At 37.7% G+C, this 21457-nt stretch overlaps 1 protein-coding gene across 3 annotated transcripts; it reads left to right on the top strand.

Annotated features, from left to right (window-relative positions):
- The first annotated feature begins 1291 nt into the window (after positions 1-1291).
- LOC129266229 (mitochondrial import receptor subunit TOM70-like) lies at positions 1292-21092 on the top strand. Of its 3 annotated transcripts, XR_010294456.1 has the most exons (12): positions 1293-1563; positions 3461-3634; positions 5419-5545; positions 6409-6518; positions 7589-7707; positions 10060-10267; positions 11306-11440; positions 12042-12266; positions 12904-13001; positions 13632-13754; positions 15596-16027; positions 16201-21092. XR_010294456.1 is itself a non-coding variant. In XM_064103766.1 (11 exons), exons 1-11 carry the CDS (start codon positions 1327-1329, stop codon positions 15756-15758), a joined length of 1719 nt encoding a protein of 572 aa, XP_063959836.1. In that variant the 5' UTR covers positions 1293-1326; the 3' UTR covers positions 15759-21092. The 3 variants fall into 3 exon arrangements, 2 of the variants coding, with proteins under 2 accessions (XP_063959837.1, XP_063959836.1); XM_064103766.1 differs by having other exon boundaries at positions 15596-21092; XM_064103767.1 differs by lacking the exons at positions 13632-13754; positions 15596-16027; positions 16201-21092 and adding an exon at positions 13482-13542 and having other exon boundaries at positions 1292-1563.
- The last annotated feature ends 365 nt before the right edge of the window (positions 21093-21457 follow it).

The raw sequence follows: 21457 nt of genomic DNA, 5'->3' as shown, positions 1-21457 counted from the left end.
ATCTTCTTTTAACCTTATAGCAATATAAAAACAGGATAGCATCTGACGCAACCATATTACTGATGCGAGCGCGAAATTATTATTTTTTAATATACAGATCTGAAAACTGGATCTTTCAAGCACTTTTGAAATAAATAACAAGCAGTATATCTCATAAAGCAATGCGAGCGCAAGCTAATAAAGTTACTGGGCGGTGCCGAAGCTTAATTACCGGGCGGTGCCCGCTCAGCGTTATTAAAGACATTTTTATTTTTTACCTATTTTCCACAAAAAAATAAAAGATGAAGGGGAAAACCTTTAATTGACAATAATTTTATTTTTTGCTCTCGAGAGGGGGCGGGGGCACAATTAGTCAAATATCGGATGTACCCCTACCTAGGTCTGCCACCATGGACTGAAATCGGTGGCGTCGTGAGCCGAAAATTTTTATGGTGCCAGATTTGGTGTATATCAGGCAAAGTTCATAGAAAGCTACAAGTGAGCGAAGCGAGCGAGAATAAATTTCTACTTTTTAAATACAAAAATCAAGTTTTGTGATAGATTTAGATGTCACATTGAGGAAATAATATTATATTTTACTCTTAATTCTCTCTTTCCTTTTTTTTTCGGGGGGGGGGGGGATCCCCAAGCCCCCGCATCGATCTGTACGCCACTCCCTAAAACAATAATAATCATGATGATGATGATAATAATAATAACAATACTAATGAAAATAATAATAAATATAATAATGATGATACTAAATATTTTAATGGTAATATTTCATTTAAAAAATAATGATGAATTTTTATAATTGAATAGAGCATACAATACTCAAGTTGTGTAAAATTAAATGGAATGGCGGTCAAAAGGGGTTGGAGGTGAATGGAGTGAGAGACCAGTTTCTCTTTGAAGGGGGGGGGGGGCTCGACAAAATATAACAGCTTAATTGAGCCCCCGGATTGAGCCCCCACCCATAGTGGGACGCCCCTAACCCCCCCCCCCCCCCCCCCGATCACTTTTCAAACCAGGATTCTCTACTGGCCAATGAATTGTTTTTAAAAGGCATCTTATGTAGACCTAGATTCATTCCCTAAAATGCAAGGTTGATAAAATAAATGCTAAAAATTCTGAGACTGCCCCGGGAGACTGCATGTCTCCGACTCCGAGCAACTTCATCACACCACACTCAGTTAAGGAATCTATCTCTTATGTAGGGAATATTCTTTGTAGCTTTTTCCGTATCATTATGCATTATGATAATGCAAAATAAACGCCGCAATGATCACGCACGTGCGGGAATAGTTCGTACCGCACAACTTATGGCGTTTCACTTCGTAATCCAAGATGGCAGCGAGTAGCAGGCCAGGGAGCGATGTTGGATGGACAAAATGGCAAATTGCGATAGCAGTCGGAGCCCCAATAGCAGTGGCAGGACTTGCATTTGGAGCCTACTATCTTACTCGAAGTGGGAGTCCAGAGGAAAGCTCGGATACTAAGTCAGGTACTGCAGGAACTTCTGGAAATACCAAAGCCAATGGCGAAGGGGATGCGGGAAAGAACAGCAGCGTGGAACACACACAGGTGAGTAGTGCGTGGAAAGACAATGATTAGGCGAAAGACAGGGTTTGGGCTCGGCGGCACGCCCGGCGAGCCTGCATTGCCGGCTCAGCCTCCGTCCGCGGAGCTTAACCGGTTAACATGGGCATTGCCATGGCATGGCATTGGTGATTGGATTTGGAGGTTACTCTCCTACTCTCTCTGTCCTAGTCATGGCTGGCCCTTGTTTCAATTGCACAGTGCAGAATATACGAGACTACTGCCTGGAAAACTATTTCTCGGGCCCGTGGCAGGGGCGGGGCTTTTGCAAAACCACAAAAATTCTGACGTTTCTACAATTTTTTTTTTCTTCAGGAACTAACTTTTAGAGAGACAAATTACATTGTGCCACCAGTCCACAGCTCATGCCTTATCAGTTTTGATATGACAATGGTTTATCAAGTGTGGTAAAATTAGGGATATTAATAATATATAAATCCTGTGAGGGAAAAAGGGTGGAAAGTGCGGTTAAAAGGGAACTTTAGAGATAATCACCAGACAAAAGTTGGTGTGAGACAACGGTGAAATGAATATCGAACTAAAAAGCAGGCCCAAACTTACTTGTAGGATGTTGTTGGTGTGAAGTATTTGCTGTAGATGGTTGCAGGTGTGATGTATAGTTGAAACTCGAAGGGTGAAAGGGCGAAGCAAAGGTTGATTTGTGTAGATGGCTCTAAACACAGACGTCCTCGTCTCGCACCGGTTGACTCTCAAGTGATCAAGATGGCTTCCACGCAGGCAAGGCCCCTTGCGAACGCACAGCCGTCCGTTCGCGATCTCCCCATTTAGGGACGTGCGCGTACCCATACCCTGTGGTCTTACTCTTAGGCACTTACGACCACACAAGTATGGACCAACATGATTCACTCTCTTTTAAACAATATAAGACACATAATATTGCTCGGGTATTGAGTAATATACACACTTGTTCAGGGAATAATTTTCCTGGTATCGCATCACAATTTGCTCCACATTTGTGAAAAACTGCTATGCATTCAGTCTTTTGTATAGCATATTTTCACATAGGGCTGTACATTACTTACATGTAGTTGAGAGCTTTTCTCTTATGGACAGAAATGCTATTCAAATTTGTAAAGCAAAATTATTGGCAAGTTTTAGGAGCAGTGAACGTGAACGACGTAGCAGTCATCTGATCGTTCGAGTCGACGTCGTCGTCTGCCCTTGTTCACTACAGATGCGAATACTTTAGATTTCACTCGACTTGTACGTGTACGTACGTCCACATGAAACAGCGTGATAACCAGCGGGTCATGACACGCTGCCCGACCCGGAAGATCTGGCGCACCATCGCCTGGCGACCCGGTCGGGTGATGCGAAGGTGCAACTTGTGCACATGTGCCCTTTCACTTGCTTTGATTCCTTTTTACGCGAGTTAGGATATATATCGATGTATATTTTGGAGATCAGAAAGCAATTTCAAATATGATAAACAGAATGCATCGTACAACTTACATTAATTTTGTGAAAAGTCACTGCAAAATGTGTTTTAAAAGGGAAAGGTTGATCTTCATGCTGGGCTTGAGCGGTTAAAATGACGTCACTCACGTGCACGTCGTCTATGATTTAGGAGAACCGCAAAATGGATGTGGCGAGGTTCTCGATTCTGATAGTGTTTGAGGACCTGAGGCATATGGAACGCCAAAAAATGACGTCATCTCGTACCAGTCCAAAAGTGCTCATTCACTGCTTGTCACCTTGGAGATGGTCCCTATGCCTTGGACATGTTAGAACTGTTCCATAAGTACCTTGTGTGTGTAATTCTACTAGTGCTTATTTTTTTAACACTATCTTAACAGCAGTAAAGTCATGATAAAATGAATACGATGATAAATGTTGATTCGATCTTCTCACCATGCACCAGACCCCTGAAGAGCAAGCCCAAGCAGCCAAGCTCCGGGGCAACAAGTACTTCAAGGCAGGACACTATGAGCAAGCCATCAAGCTCTACTCCCAAGCCATCGAGATATGCCCAAAGGACAACGTCAAAGATCTCTCAACGTTCTACCAGAATAAGGCTGCTGCCAACGAACAGATGGTAAGATGGTAGTGTTACTGTTAATGGCTAAAAAATGAATATAGAATCCCCCCTCTCTTCAAATTGTAAGTCTCAAAATATTCTACTGGCCCAAAGGACAATGGCAATTATGTCTCAACATTTAATCAGAATATTTAGAATAAGGCTGCTGCTCATGAGCTAATGTTAAGAACAACAATGGTAAAAAAAAGAAAGAAAAAAAAACCTTTGTCCCCCTTTCCCTCTCTGAACAATACATTTCAAAATGTTATATTAGCCCAAAGGATAATGCCAAAGATCTCTCAATATATTACGAGAAACAGGTTGCTGACCATGAACAGATGGTAAGAATACAGTGGTGTCAATGGTAAAAAGACCAATAAAACACTTTGTCCCACTACTCTAAAGTTTGGCAATTCACAGATTGCAGCTAAACTAAAGTCCCTAATATGTTAAATCATTTGTCTTCATTTAAAGGTAAATGCCAGTTTTGGTAACGATATCAAAATGAGTTCGTACAGAATCCACTGAAATGACCACGAAAGTGTCTGTTTGTATAAATAAAACGCATGTGCCAAAGGATTCTGGAAGAAATTGTGTAATTGCTGAGAAATCAGCAAATAAGCACAGGATTCGGGTAGAGCGTCGGGCCCGACGCTCAAAGCAATAATTATACACTGTCCCAGGTGCGCTTATCTGTGTTGGGGAAGTTCAGTCTGAACATTTTTCAGCGTAGAATTCAAGATTTCACAAAGTTCAGTTTATGTAACTGTACCAGATCTAGATCCTCGATGATATACTGACAATTAAGCCTGGTTTAACAGACTTTTTCATGAAATCAGTGTTTACTGCAACTACTGGAATTTCTCTTTAACCCTAAATCTCCCGGGGTATTTTGATTTTTGTCATTCCCGGGGCGGGGGGCCATTATGGCCCCCCCTTAAGATCTCAGCCGCGGATTGCGCGATCACAACAAAACTTTGCATGACGGTAGAGAATGACGTAATCTACGCAGTTGCAGTGGTAAATTTCACTGAATTCATATATTTTTATTTTATATGAATTAATTATGCTAATTTATTCATGAAATCATACTTTTTGCTCTGATTCACTAAATAAAGCTCCTAGAATGCTATTTTTTGGTGAAAATATTCTTTATAGCATTCCTAACAATTGTGAATGAAAAAAATTCTGGTACCAAGACCGATTTCTTATGTATTTTATTGGTTTTTTAATTTCTTATGTATTTCTTTGTTTTTATATTGTTTTTTCGATGGAAATCGTTCCAGACTTAATTCTGATCATAAACAAGGCAAAATTAATTAAGTTTAATCAGTAAAAGTAGAAATAATGATACATTTATGAATTTTGGCTGATACACAATCTGCATTGGATTTGTACATGAAATCACGTTTATGAGCAATTTGGGGTCTGACATGCACTTACATGTACATAATGTTGCGTAATGTCGTAACCGCGTACCCGGGCGTCACAAATTTGCTCTCAAAATTTGCGCAGCAGATATATCGCAAAAATTGTCGAGGGGGGGGCCATTATCCCCCCCCCCCCCCCCCCCCCCCCCCCCCGGGAGAATTAGGGTTAAACTGTAGTGAAAGATAATTAAACTAGATTACCCTATGGCCACATATATGCTTTAATATGAAGTCCTTGTACTATATTTTTAGATATTTTTTGACAATCATCTTCCCAGTATTTCTTGTCAAGCTTCTTGTACTACATGTACCATGAATTCTGTCTTTTAAGTAGAAATTGACTCCTTTTTCTTTTTTGATTTGCTTCTTTAGAAAAACCATGCCCAGGTAGTGGCGGATTGTAACAATGCGCTTGAGCTGAATAGTAGATACGTGAAGGCCCTCTTCCGCCGAGCAAAGGCCTTTGAGATGATGAATGAGAGAATGAAATGTTTGGAAGGTAGGGTCATTTCTACAATTTGATTTTAAGAGCTTTGAACTTTGTTTTGTGAAACCCTGTTGGGTGTTTCACAAAAATTAAGTATGACTTAAAAGTCTTGAATTCATGCTTAGTACTGATGCACGCATGATTTGTAACACGCAGTTTTATTGATTAATGCGCAATAGCACGCGTCCCCAATGCGGTGATGCGTTTTATACAGCATGCAACCGGAAATTTAAGTGCGACTCGAAGTCAAACTTAACTCTTTGTGACCCCCCCCCCCCCCCCGAGTAACTCAATTAAAGATCTGTGGATACATGTATACTGTGGTTTCACCATTGCTTGCTATCAATGACAAGTTACAACTACTATTATATGCTCCTGAAGTCATGCTATTGGATTGGCTGAGAACATTTTTGGTAAAGGGTGGAGGCATCGAATGAGTTCTATGAAATGGGGTCAAGAAATGAATTGAATAAACAGGAGAAGAAAATTAAAGAAATAAAAACATTGAAGAGATCATAATTTGGTATGTGAAAGAAAAAGAAAATTGTGATTTTAAGATGTCTATAATTACAAATCAAGAAGCTGAAGATGTGACTTGAACATGCTTTTTTTTTTTAAATCTCTTATTGAATTCAATATATACTGGTACATAACATTCCAATTTATACCTGATATACAGTTATGAAAGAAGTCCATTCCACTTTCATTAATTTGTTGTTTGTCGCCCTCTATAGATGCTACTGCAGAATGTCTCTTAGAAGGATTCTCACATCAGCAAGGCATGATACTCGCTGAATAAGATGCTCAAAGAGATTGGCAAAGAGAAATCAAATCATTTCCACTTTCATTAATTTATTTTTTGTCGCCCTCTATAGATGCGACTGCAGTATGTCTCTTAGAAGGATTCTCACATCAGCAAGGCATGATACTGGCCGACAAGATGCTCAAGGAGATCGGCAAAGAGAAAGCAGCTGAGAAATACACGGTATGTTCAACTGTAATGTTCAAGGAATCTCTCCCGGATTGTGTTTCATAAAGCTATTCATAAGTAATGTGCAACATGAACACACCTTCCCTCACTACTTTCAAGGCGGCTGCCTTCCCAGTTATCAGAAGTTTGCAGCCACCTGCTGGACTTAGGTTATTATAAACCGATTGGCCATTTTTGTACTTGCACCCTCCACTTTCTATTGTATATAACCTCCAACGTCACTGTCATCCGTTGACTACACATGCACCCATCCCAGTTTAGCTTCAAATTCAAATTTATTTCCAAAAAAAAAAGCAGTTAACAATATGCATATATCATTGACATTAAGAGATATATTACACGTGGAGGGGTCAAAGAAAGCACAACTGCTTGTATGAATTGGCCCCAAAGTAAGAATAAATCATATTAATACATGTAAAATAAACAATAACAATACAATCATAATCATAACATAATTACAAATAAGTCTAAGAGAAAGAAGGAGGGGGGTGAAAACAAATCATTACAATAAATGGAAAGTCGTGTTTAGAAGTGTTTTGTTTTGGAGACATGCACGTTTATTATAATTGATTTAAAGATTTTGATAATTTAACAAAATTAGGTAATGAGTTCCGAAAGAGTGGTCCAAAATAAAAAACAGATCGTCTAGTATGAGCTGCAAAAGGGATTATTTCTTTAAGGCAAGGCTCACAGATTCTAGGCTCAATTGTATGTATAGATATACACATGTATGACTGGTGTTTTTTGTAGAGTGCTGAATAAGATTCTCATCCCTTTCGATTACCGTCTGCTAAAGTTGAAATCTAATTATATATTTTTTTTATTGTTTACAAGTATTTGAATGAAAAATTCAAAATGTGTGATTGTGTTCAAGATTTAGGTCAAGATTAAATTTTATATGTAAAGTTAGGAGAGAATTTCAAGATTTATTTTATGTTTGAATGTGTTCATGTAAGGAGGATGGTGAGTGGGAACCAACTCCTGTTAGAATTTTTTTTTTTTTCATGTTTGAAGTTAACTGTGTTGGAAGTGATTAATTTTCTTTTTGATATATCCCATTTTAGGAGAGAGTACCCAGCTTACCGTCCGGTCAGTTCATCAGGTCCTACTTCTCGTCATTCTCAAATGACGGCATCTCAAATACAAGTGATGAAGATTACTGCTCTCCGGATGACTTTGCAAGGTAATAATGTTTTTGCCGACTCCCCAGGGAGTGGAGATAATGCGTACATTGTTTGAGGGCTTGAGTGAGTGAAACCAATGATCCAGGTGATGATAATCTGTTAGCGCTTATGGAACTGTTGTTGATAATCAAATACAAGTGAAGAAGATTACTGCTTTCCGGATGACTTCTCAAGATAGTTAACTCACTCCCCCAGGGAGTGGATATAGTGCATACATTGTTTGAGGGCTTGAGTGAGTGAAACCAATGATCCGGGTGATGATAATCTGTAAGTGTTTATGAAACTGTTGTTGATAATCAAATACAAGTGAAGAAGATTACTGCTTTCCGGATGACTTCGCAAGGTAATTAACTTACTCCCCAGGGAGTGGAGAAAGGACATTGTCTGTGGTCTTGAGTTGATGAATCCTTATCCAATGTTTGGGGTGATGTGCTGTAGGAACCAATATTAGTGTATAATAAATAATCAAATACAAGTGAAGAAGATTACTGCTTTCCGGATGACTTCGCAAGGTAATTAACTTACTCCCCAGGGAGTGGAGAAAGTGCATACATTGTTGTGGTCTTGAGTGAATGAATCCAATGATTGTGGTGATGATAATCTGTAAGTGCTATAGGAATTCTTGTTAGTGTATAATAAACAATCAAATACAAGTGAAGAAGATTACTGCTCTCCAGATGACTCAGGTAGGTAATTATGCTCTTACTCCCCAGGGAGTGGAGATACTTTGTGGTCTTGAGTGTACGAAATCAATTATTGGGGTGATGATAATCTGTAATTGCTATAGGATCTGTTAGTGTTAGTGTATCATTAGTAATCGGATCATTGCTATGTTATTTCAGTGCTCATGAATCACAAATTGGCAAGAGTGGTAGATTTTCTTCTGCAATTCCAAGACATTGGGCCGTATGCATAAAGACAAGCAATTGCTTATAAGCAAATGCTTTTATAAGCAAAAGCAAGAGCTGGTCAAGCAAAAGGGCAAGTTCAAGCAATTGCTTAAATTCGTATGCAAAGCTTTTGCTTGTGCTGAAACTTTTTGCTTGCACTGCCTAAGCAATTGCTTATGTGTTGGACAAAGGATCGTTACGGTTGTGCGAACATCGCACTGTAGGACAACGACGCTTCGTGCCCGACCTGGCAGCAGTATGTTTTATTACGCAAATAGGGGGAAAACAGCGCAGAGCATCAGGGGGGTTTCTGTGTAGATCGATGGACAAAAATTGCCGTAAAAAGTCTAAAATAACAGGAATTTGATTAGATATGAAATCACAACATAACCTCTGGAATATGGAGCTTGAAACGGTATGAAAATTTAATCCTTAAACGAGAATGCCATGAGTAAGCAAGAGCTCAAGCTGGTCCGGAGGAGCTTGAAAAAACGCAAGCAATTGCTTATCAAGACAAGTAAAAGGTTTGTTTTATGCATACGGTTTTAAGCAATTGCTTGTTTGGTAAGCATTTGCTTACGAGTAGTAAGCAATTGTTTGTGCTTGTAAGCAAAAGCTTTTGCTTATAAGCAATTGCTTGTTTGTGTGCATACCGATTCAAGCAAAAGGCTAGCACAAGCAATTGCTTGTTTTTATGCATACGGCCCAATATCTTTACAGCTTAAACAGAAATACAAGTCCTGGGCCTTGTCTTACAAAGAGTTACGATTGATCCAATCAATTGTAACCATGGAAATCCAACAATGTCATAATTTTTCTAAAGGAAATTTGCAAATTGTCCTTTGTAAACAAAGGCAAAAACACCAAATTGTCAAGAAATCAATGTGTTTATGGATATACATTCATATCTAGAAATTTTTTTGAACAATCATGTATTTTGTATGTTGACTTTGCTGGCTTTCCATAGTTGCGACTGATCGGATTAATCGCAACTCTTTATAAGACGGGCCCTGGTAAAAATCTGGAAATGAGTTAAAACAGAATCCAATGAAATCACACTCAAGGGGTACATGAATATGTGTAAGTAAAAAAAATAGCTGCTAAAAGATTCTGGTGGAAAATATGTAATTGCTGAGAAATTGACAAAACAAGCATGGCATTTCAGCCTAATGTGAGCTCTTTTTCCAAGCAATGATAATACATTGTCCCACATGTGTTTATCTTTGTTGGTAATATTAAGTGTGGTAGTTGAATAGCTTATATTTCATGATTTCATGTTAGATAAATGTAAGTAAACAAGATCTAGATATCCCATGACATGGTGACAATCTTGATTCAAAGACTCATGATCTCATTCATCATCTCATGACTCATGAAATTATTGCTGCAACTACTTCCATTTAGCTTTAAACTGATTATAGTACTAATCCTCTTTCTCTCTCTGTCTCTCTTTCCCTCCAGTGCTGGCTACGCCAAGGCCAAGCACTGCTTCAAAGAGGGTAACTACGAGACCATCATTGACGCCTGCACGGAGGAGATCGACAGCGAAGGTTCAAAGCTACCAGAGGCTCTGCTGATGAGGGCGACATTTTATCTTCTCAAAGGCCAGGGGACGTTAGCCAGGCCTGATTTGGATAAAGTCATCACATTACCAGAAGCAGATAAAAAGGTACATCGAGAGATTTTATTTAATTCTATTCATTGTGAAAACAATATGTAAAATGTTTTCAGTTGATATTATACACAAGGTGTGGGCCCTCCAAGAAGAAACAAGCTTATCCACAACGAATAGATATTAAATGAAAGAATAATGATGCATTTATGTAACCATGGTAACCACTTAAAGGGAAGAATTAATTTTGTCAGAAATATTAGCTATCTACGTAAAAAGGCAACAGATGATCTAGGTTTGCCATACCCCGTCCCAGAGAGCATTCATCAGGCAGACCACATGTATTCATAGAAGGTGGTCCTTCTGCACAGTTGGGTTTGTAAAGAAGGGCAGTGTTTCATAATGCTGTTCATTAGACAAAAGACCTTTTGCACGACTGGTGACCTTTGTTATGTTAAATGATATCTCCCTGTAAGTGTCTTATCACCTAATAACATGTATGATGGTGGGCCCCAAGTCTGCGCACCTAACAATTTGAGTTAAGATTTAACATGAATTTCTTCTTATTTCAGAAAACCTTTCAGTTAATAATGTTCCTTATATTATTAAGAGTAAGTGTACCAAATTTCTCATTAAAAAAATGAAAGAAAATATAGGATTTTCTTGAAAAAACCTTGGGCAGTCATTTTCAGATTGAAAAAAAAATGGTACCCCGTGTCTGCGCACCCATTCACTTTGCACATGATTCGGGGATTTTTATGAGAAAGGCTGCATTTTGAGGCTGTCACATGAATTGCCCTAAATTCATTATTTTCCCATTAATTTGAGTCAAATTTTTTTATGAATACCTGTCTATGTATTGCATGTGTTAAGTCTGTGTTCGTTGCATATCTTCTTTTAATAGAATCGCGCAGATACGCGAGTGCGCAGACAAGGGGGACTGCGCAGACTTGGGGGAACTTGCCATACATGTTTTAGTCGTGCGTAAAGTTGTGCGTTACTTCACAAACAGCTTCATGAAACACTCATGCTTGGTTGTAATAGGCGCTTTAATTATTATGAAATGTGTTGTATTCAATTTTCTTCTGTTTGCAGTTGAAAGCGAATGCATTGATCAAGCGTGGAAGCATGCACATGCAGGAGGGCCAGCAGATGGAAGCCATGACCGACTTTGGGCAAGCGGCTACCATAGATCCAGACAATGCAGATGTCTACCATCATAGAGGCCAGGTGAGTGGCCTTAAAAAAATACTGATACGTTGGTTCAAAAGTGGTGATGGTAGTGATGATGAAGGTGGCGGTGATAATGATGACGGTGATTGTAATGATGAATTTGGTGATAGTAAGGAGAAAGAAGGAGATGATGATAGTGATGATAATAAAGAGGTGGAGGAAGATGATGATGACTATGATGCTCATGTTGGTGAGTTTGGTTTGAGTAGTAGGAGGATGATGAAGATAATAATCTTGATAATGATGGTGATGGTAATGACGATGATGATGATAGTGATGATGATGATGATGGTGGTGGTGATGATAATGGAGATGATGGTGGTGATGGTGACTTCTGTGATGGTAATAGTGACGATGGTCGTAATAATGAAGGTGATGATGGTGGTGGTGGTGGTGGTGGTGATGATGATAGTGGTGGTGGTGATGATAGTGGTGGCGGTGGTGGTGGTTGTGATTGTGGTGGAGCAAATGTTGATGTTGGTGATGATGATGACGGCAAATTTGCTCTTGTAATGGTGATGGCGAGGATAATAGCAATGGGAACAACAAGAAGGAAAACCCTTTGACATGTTCTCTTCTCCTCCATCTCCCAACACAGCTCTTGCTCCTCTTAGAACGAGTCGACAAAGCCGTAGAGGACTTCCAGAAGTGCAGTTCACTGAGCCCTGACTTTGCCCTGGCCCACGCCCAGCACTGCTACGCCAACTACCGCCTCTCCGTCATGGTCCAGAGTCCAATGCAGATGCAGGCTGCCGTCAAGGCCCTTGAAGAATGCTGTAAGAAGTTTAGCCAGTGCGCCGAGGCCTACGCTCTCTATGCACAGGTAAGGCAACAGTCTTTTCTACTTCTACTTCTTGCCTACAGAGGGGGGTATATACATAGGGCAGGGATGTAGTCAAGGTCACATTTTGCTGGCTCTGGCCTTTGCCTCTAGCCGAGTCACATGTGCAAAGTCTATGCGAGAAGGTTTTCTCCAGCGGTCTCGTGACTCGGGGGAAGTATCTGCCTTGACTACATCCCTGACAAGGGATATATTGAAGAGTCTCATAACTTCCTACAACCTGTAAATATGAGAGACGAGTGCGGATCTTTATTTGTATCTATGCAAGTTCTTTTATTGCCCCTCTTGATCTCATCAAGTTCTGTTAAAAAAATAATGGAAAGAGAAACAGAGAGGAAGATATTATTTTTGCCATTATAAATATCTAGTCTGGCACCAAATTTGATTTTTTTTTAACAACTATATACCACTCTTCTTGCCCAGTGCATGTAATCTCATAAAAATGTATATTAATTATCCTTGACTGTGTTTATCAAGTTGTGTCTTAATGGCCAGAGGTAGTTTCAATAAGCCAATGACAACTGCCTAAAGTGGAGGAGATTTGACTAATTGCCTACCTTATATAACAAGCCCATCTTCTAGCATCGTATATTTTTATCTTTATTGTGTTTATCCACAGTCTTTGAATGACCAAGGGCAGTTCCAACAAGCCGATGAAAACTTCCTCAAAGCAGTAGCTTTAGAACCAGATAACCCTACAGCATACGTCCACCGCGGGTAAGAATGCCTTTCAAAATCTTTAATGAAACTAGACAGAGATACCGTTCTGGCCCGTAGTGAACACAATATGCTCAAAATTTTGAAATTATATTCGTTTGATAGTATGATAAAGGTTCTAGCTGGGAATTGCAAAATATTACATAACATTACATTACCTATCATTTCATCACTTTCTGCAAATCATTTCAAATTTTTTTCAGATTGTTTTTACTTCATTTTCAACAGAACAAAGTAAAATGGTGGTATGTAATTACAATGATGTTTGCAAGAAATCACATAATTGAATATACTTCAAATGTTTTTGCATACACTTAGATAAGGGGACATTTTTTCTTTTACAAATTTCAGGAATTTGCTTTCACAAGAATATATTCTTTATGTCTATATACTGAAACCAACTCCAAAATCATGTAGACCATGTATTTGACTGGAATGGACTATTAAATGCTGTAGCCCCATATATATTTCTGTTTTCAGTCTCTTATATCTAGCATGGAAAAAGGTTCCAGAACAAAAAGATTGAATATGTTATTGAATTGATCTGAAATCATTAATTTCATGTAGACCATGTATTTGACTGGAAAGGAATATTAAATGCTGTAGCCCCATATATATTTCTGTTTTCAGTCTCTTATATCTAGCATGGAAAAAGGATCCAGAACAAGCAATTAGAATGATACAGAAAGCACTGGAGATAGATAGCAGATGTGACTTTGCATATGAAACACTTGGTACAATTGAAGTTCAAAGGTAAGTTATGTTAGTCCTTGAAGTTGAAAATTTGCTTTCCACTTTGTAATACCCTCCAATTCTTTATTTCTTCTTGGACCCCACAGAAACCAGCATTACTGTGCCAGTCATGCTGAAGTCAAGCTGGGCAATCCACTGTACATTTATTGTATATATGCTTTTTGATATGGAGATAAATACTTCTACTTCTTTATTTCACTCTTTTTTATGTTTTTGTCCCTTTGTATCTATCTGTCTCTCGTTGTCTTACACACAGAGACCCATATCCTGAAGCCAGGTTTAATTTTAAGGAAAATGAAACCTTTGGAACAAGATAGCTTGTGTGAAAACAGAAAAATCAAAGAAACAGATCAACAAAAGTTTGAGAAAAATCGGACAAATAATAAGAAAGTTATGAGCATTTGAATATTCCAATCAGTAATGCTATGGAGATCCTCACATTGGCAATGCGACAAAGATGTGTGATGTCACTTGTGAACAACTCTCCCCATTACTTAAGTATATATTTTACTTAAACTGCCTCTTTTATCACATCTGTCATTAGATCATGTGTTCTTTCTATAGGAGGGCATGTAATACAGATTTTCAAAAAATACATCATGGATAATGAGTTTGTATCACCATAAGAAAAAGCAAAAAGAGACATTTTGGGGGTATTTTATAGTCCATCAAAGGGAAAGTTGTTCACATGTGACATCACACATCCTTGTCGCATTGCCAATATGAGGATCTCCATAGCATTAGTGATTGCAATATTCAAATGCTCATAACTTTCCCATTATTTGTCAAATTTTTCTCAAAATTTCTTTGTTCTTATTCTTTGATTTTTCTGTTTTGACAAAAGCCTTCTTGTTCCAAGGGTTTCATTCCCCTTTAAACTCCAGCCTAAAGTTGTGGTTTAACCATGGAAAATTGTGACATAAATATCCAACAGTTGAGGTTCGATTTATCAGCTCGTTTGGCGCTCAAATTACTCTTTTAATTGTTTGTTTGAACAGGTTGTTAGATTCAGGCCTTCTGAATTTCCCAATCTTCGTCTCTCAATTCTCTTTTTATATTCTTTTGTTCTGTCCTTTCATTAAAGGTCAATTCCACCCCAGAAAAATGTTGATTTGAATAAATAGAGTAAAATCAACTAGCAGAACGCTGAAAATTTCATCAAAAAAGGATGTAGAATAAGAAAGTTGTGGCATTTCAAAGTTTCCCTTATTTTTCACAAAACAGTGATATGCAGATGAGTCGGTCGATGATGTCCATCACTCACTATTTCTTTTATTTTTTATTTTTTAAATTATACAATATTTCATTAGTTTAAGATTTGACAGTAAGGACCAACCTAACAGAACCATATAGTGTTAAACAATGCTAATTCCACATGTTCAGGGAGAAAACAATCGTTGTTTCACTTGACAATGAGGGGAAAATGAGAATATTTCGGATAATAAAATACAAAAGAAATAGTGAGTGGGTGACGTCATCAGTCTCCTCATTTGCATACCGACCAGGATGTGCATATAACTGTTTTATGAAATTCAGCGAAATTTTAAAATGTCATAACTTTCTTATTTTACATCCGATTTTGATGAAATTTTCAGTGTTATGCTTGTTGGACTCTTAGATTTTTATTCAAATCAACTTTTTGATGGGGTGGACTTGCCCTTTAAGGGTGAATGGGTGTTTAATAAGGTTACTTCAGTCCTTCAGGTTTTCCAAATCTTTCTCTTCTCTCGTTTTATCCATCCAAAGTGAACCTGTGGTTAGGTCAATTAAGAACTTCTTGATCCCTCAATCTCCATCTCTCACTCATCTTTTATATTCTCTCGTTCTACTCGTCCATCCAGGGGTAACATGGCAGCTGCACAGGAGTACTTCAACCAAGCGATAGAACTAACGAGAACGGAAATGGAGATGGCGCACCTCTTCTCTCTCAGCGTAGCAGCGCAGGCACAGAGCAACGTCACCACGAAGTTTGGCATCGTGCCGCCCTCGGCTCTAAGACCATGAGAGACCGCAATCCACCATTATAATATAGGAATTTGTCTATTGATTTAATCCAGTGTGTTGATAATGATTGGCCCTTGTGACAAATTGTCAAGGTTCTCAGCAAAATGGTAGATTTATAAGCCCCAATCCTCTTATATCTTGTAAGTATAGTAGCATGAAATTGGATTCGTCTCTGGACTTTGAAACAGAGAGTCATGTGTTCGAATCCCAGCCACAGCGTAATTTCCTTCGGCAGGTAATTGGTCTGCATTGTGCTGCATTCAACACAGGTGGGTGTTTCATAAAGCTGTTCGTAAGATAAGAGCAACTTTAAGAACGACTGGTGATCATTTCTTTTGGTAAATGGTACACCATTGGCGATGGTTTAGCGCGTAAGAGAGGTTCACCAGTCGCTCTTAAAGTCGCTCTTAACTTACGAACAGCTTTATGAAATGGCCCCCAGGTAGGATTTATTCCTTGAATGCACCAAGCACCTGTAGAAACTAGAGCTAAAGCAGCGCTTATACATGGTGCGCCATTGAATAACAGGGTTCCCACAGTAATGGAAAATCCTGGAAAAATTTGTGTTCATGGAAAGTCAGGGAAAAGTCGTGGAATTGCATTTACTTCTTGGCTATGGCAGCTTTCCAGTTTGTCGTTGTCTCGCAACACTCATACTCTGTGATCATAGTCTGCTATCATAATTGGTGTTCATGATTTCCACGTTTCCCAGTTGCGCGTCATCTCAAATTCTACATAACTCCGGGGACGTCACAGGAAGTCATGGAAAGCAGCAATTTAGTCATGGAATTCTGTTTTCAAATTTCTGTGGGAACCCCGAATAAGCAACTGATTAATCAGCACCTCCAAAATGCTATATACAAAGCTGCCAACTAATATGTTTTAACGATATTAGTATGTTTTTTCATAATCAAAAGTGACAAAATATGAATTTTTATTGCAAAATATGTTTTATGTTCAATTTGATGGGCATGCTTCTTATGTGTAATTTATCAATTTTTGTACCAAAATATGTTTTTTTCCTTCAAAATATGATTTTAATTATGGATCAGTATGTTTTTTGGTCAACAGAGGTTGGCAGCTCTGTGTATATTATTATTATTTCACATACCAAAGATTTCTGATTTTGGTCATAATGGGATGCATACTTTCAGAGGGATTGTACTGACCCATCCACTGGCTTATTCATCCCAAATGGCCTAATCCTAGTTCGTCTACAACCAGTATGTGTACTAACCATTTGGTCTGACTGCCATTTAAGGCGACCGCACACCTTACGATTGGTCTGCGACCCGATTTCAGAATAAAATGAAGTAGAATTTGATGCTAATATTGAGACATGGAATATCTTACTGTGTAATGTTCTAAATTATCGTACAAATTGCTATGTTCAAATCTGTGACTATGCTCTCATCCTTATTAGAATAAAAGCGAATTTAATATCTAGTCGTAATGACGTCATAGCAGTCGTACGATTGGCTACGATTTGAAACTAATTGGGCCTTTACTCCAAAATAAAGGCTTGCAATCTTTTAAAATGGTTATATTAGTATTCTTTCAATTAATTTTAACCTCAAATAAAATTATATGTTTCATTCACGTTTTCAGAAAATGAGCAAAATGCTATTTGTTCCAAATTCGGATCGCGAACAGTCTTAGCCTATTGAGGCTATAACCATTTTGTCTTATGTCTACTAGGTGTAACACCATTTTATAGTTCATGTAGATGAACATGTTTGTGAACCACATTTTCATTTGGAGAGGGAAAATATTTTATAAAGACAAAGTAGAAATTAGCCCAGCTGGGTCTTAGACTAAAGACCTCACATCAATAAGACCAAATTGATAGTAGACCAAGTGGGTCTAGCCGATGTGGAATCAGACTATGTATATGAGAGGTAGACCAAAGTGGATATAAACTACGATGAGGGATTTGATGCCATGTTGGCGGCATACAAGAAATGTGTTTGCTTGAGGGTTTTCACTGAAAGGTAATCGTTCTCGGGATTCAAGAGGGAGCTGTTGGACATATTTACGTGCTGGTGCCAGCTGCCCATTGACACCAAACTTATACAACGCTTACGCAGACGCCGTGCTCTGAATGCCCGAACTCTTGATGATTCTCAGTTTGCGTAAACATGCTTTGGCTGCTGTTTGAAGACTCCTGGCAGCAGTGGCAGGTTGGCTCTGTCTCCTGCTGCTGCTGCGTGAAGTGACGTCACCAGATGTTTTGGCCAGCACCGATGTAGCCAAAAGCATCGCAGCTTATGTGTACTGTGAATGTGTGCTAGGCAACTAGCTGATAATTGACAGCACCATGAAAATTATGCTGAAAAAAGTCCAACAGCGCCCTCTCAAATCCTAGGAAACCTACACCTTTAACCTAGTCACAAGGGCCATTTTCTAATCCGCAAATGTTGAATGTGATGATAATTTTGATGAGATGGTTTTCTTATTTCATGGTTTGTCTGGTTTATCCCTCCTGATGAGGAACCATATAATAGTGACCTACAGGGCTCAAATTGATCATAAGTCCTCAATCAATCGCAAACTTCCAATAATTGATTGCCTGTCTGCTTCCTGCAATAGAGAGTGTGAATCCATTTTGCCATACAGTAATTCAATTGATCTATCAAATGCAAATTCCAACCTTTTGAGTCCCCCCCCCCCCCCCCGCAAGAGTGAGAAATGAATGCTCTCCAAAATTAATGTAAAAAGTACTTGATAACCTAACTTCCTGAGGGCCATATCTGCATGAAACATTGTGTACCACAGCTTCTGTATTACCACTGGAATATATGTACATGTATGGATTATGCTAAACTTTTTTAGAGTTCATTAATATTGTGAGTGGTTCATTGCTAAATAATATTTCTCAAAGGGGGCTCCAACCCAAATAAAATGTTGTTTTTTAGTTAGAGGAAAAAGAAAAATTGGACAAGTTGATACATGTAGGTGAAAGTTTGAACATCAGACAAACAATAAGAAAGTTATGATTGGTAATCACTATACCAATGGTTACTTCAAATTGACCACATTGGTGATGTCATGAAATGTCATTTTAAAAAAACTTGACTTCAAATTATATATTTTGATAACTGCCTAAGGGGAATAAGTACTTAGGAGAAAACCAGAAATGTCTGATAATTAAGCACATGGTCTTCTATAGGAAAGATGTCATTATTTAGTTACAAAGTTGCCAATTTGAAATTTACATAGTCTTAGGGATATCAATTTTGAAACTGCCTGAACCTTCTTATTAATAATAAATAATAATAATAATGTGACTAATAAAGCGCCAAATCCACTCTGCAGAGTGCTCAAGGCGCATAAAGAGCTAAAAGTTAAATAAAAAAGTTGCATTTTCAATATCAAACTTTCACCATTTTCTTTTAACTATTTTTCTCCTCTTTCCCACAAAATTTTATGACCAAGGATGGATTTCCCTTTAATATTGCCATTTTCACACTTGAAAGAAAACCAAAATATTTATTTGGGGGGATAAATGATAAAATTACTGAAGTACTACTTGGAAATGTGAATTATTTTGTATGGTTATTTTATCTTCATTACCACCCCCCCCCCTACCAAAAAATATCAATTGAATTATAAATGTGGGGATCATCATCTAAATCTTAGGAAATCGTAACATTTGAATTTACACATTCATTGGTATTTTGCTCTTGCTTCTTTACTTATAGCTTGCTTCATAAAAAAAATATTTGTTTCCAATCTGCTTAACTGTAGTTGTATTCTTGCTCTCTTACTGATGAAGAAGTTATATATCTAAATTCTTCACCTAACTGGCTTACTTGGACTAACTAATATTGAACCTAATTGAGACCGCATCTCAGCAAAAGTTATTTCCTAATATCTCATTTTTGTGAGATGACGATGCAAATTACAAAATGAAATTGAATGAAAATATTGAAATATGACCAAAACTTGATGCTCCTCTTGGTAATGAAAAAAACAAAATTCTTTGAATGGTCTTTCTCGCAGTATCTTGTGAAACTGGGTTGTGCATATCATTGATTCAACTATATGCAATTGTATGTGAATATTATCCCTTCTGGGCCCCATCTTACAAAGAGTTACGATTGATCCGATCAATTGTAACTATGGACGGCCTGCAAACGTTCAAAATATTTTCTAACTATGATGTATTATTCATGCATTCATTGTTTTCTTGAATATTCACTGTGCTTCTCTTTGTTTACAAAGGACATTGTGCAAACATCCTATAGAAAAAATTATGACATTGATGGGTTTCCATAGAGTTACGATTGATTGGATCAATCGTAACTCTTTGTAAGACGGGGCCATGTTTTTTTTTTGTATATTTCTCCATGTGTTGTGCATGTATGTACTCCAAGAGTATGTGTCATGCTTGTTAAAACTCTTGACTGATCAATATATTCTACTTGCTCATTAGTCTTTATTTAAAAAATAATAATTTCTTTGACAACACAGGATTCTTGAAAATAAAATATTTCATGGAGACGTCTTGTAACCCCGATTCTTGAATAATTTTCCTGTTAAACAGTACTGATTTATGGGTTGCAAATAAATTGTATTATTTTTGTCCTTTGGCTTTCCATATGTGATTTGAACTTTGATTCTAAATTTGATACGACCAAAGACCAAGAGGAGACATATTGAAAGCCTTGAATGACAACTAGAAGCATTGTTGGTATGTTACTCGCTGCCATCTTGTTTTTAGATCGATTTCTTGAATCGAGCTGAATTAAAAGCTTTGATCGTATGAAGATTACTTTGTTACCGATCATAAGCAGAAAGATAGAAAGAGTAGAGAAAGAAATGTTAATCCTTTTCTTTAAAGAACTTTCCAAATATATGTACACAGACATTTTACTGTGATGCTTTTTCATTTTTCATTTATTTTATTTTTTCTATATGAAGACACTTATACCATTCTAATTGTTCTCAAGCAATATGGGTTGCCTTGAGATAAATGATTGTATGTTATGAAATATGATGGAGATACATATGTGTATGTAAATTCAGGATCCTGTGTCATGAAACTTCTTATCACTGTTAAGTTACAAGGTACTGTTATAAGCTACCAAAATCCACCAATTTGATTGGTGGAGAACAAATTTGTTATTGATTTTTTAGCATTTGTTATTGATAACAAGTTTTGTGAAACAGGACCCTGATATTTGTTGGGGGAAAGGAGGAGACCAAGTATGAGAATATGTTCTAAATTGTATTATTCATGATTGGAATAATCTTTATTTCTCTGGTTTTTCTGTTAAGAACCGTTGAAAGGAGAGAAAATTAATAAAATGGTTCTTTTATAACAGAAAATAACATGGCAGTCAAGCTGTTTTTTTTTTTGTAGCTACACATAGCCTCGTAGTGAGTAAAATTCAAGGCGATAATCTGATAACAGAACTTTATGGTTTCAATGAATATATAATATACTAGCTCTTACATTCACTGACCCCAAAAGAATGTGTTAAAACCTTACAGATTTTCTTAGTGAATTATGGCTTTCATCTTTGTAGACGAATTCGTCATCACCTTTTTTACAACTAATAATTCTCTTTTCTCTGACTAGCAAAATATATCAAATCATGATTAATGCATGTATTAGGTCCCCATAATTAACTGAGGTGTAAGATTGATTAAACCTAAATCAACTGCTGATATATGTACATATTGAAGGGATATCT

This window comes from Lytechinus pictus, chromosome 8, assembly GCF_037042905.1.
Source record: "Lytechinus pictus isolate F3 Inbred chromosome 8, Lp3.0, whole genome shotgun sequence".
Classification (NCBI taxonomy): Eukaryota; Metazoa; Echinodermata; class Echinoidea; order Temnopleuroida; family Toxopneustidae; genus Lytechinus; species Lytechinus pictus.
Note: the sequence above shows the minus strand (reverse complement) of the source record. Positions and strands in the feature narration are given on the sequence as shown.

Excerpts from the sequence above, each read along its gene's own strand:
- LOC129266229 (XM_064103766.1), top strand. The coding sequence starts at position 1,327 with ATGGCAGCGAGTAGCAGGCCAGGGAGCGATGTTGGATGGACAAAATGG. Across the intron at positions 3,635-5,418 it reads CTGCTGCCAACGAACAGATG|AAAAACCATGCCCAGGTAGT; the intron begins GTAAGATGGTAG and ends TTGCTTCTTTAG. Across the intron at positions 7,708-10,059 it reads TCTCCGGATGACTTTGCAAG|TGCTGGCTACGCCAAGGCCA; the intron begins GTAATAATGTTT and ends CTTTCCCTCCAG.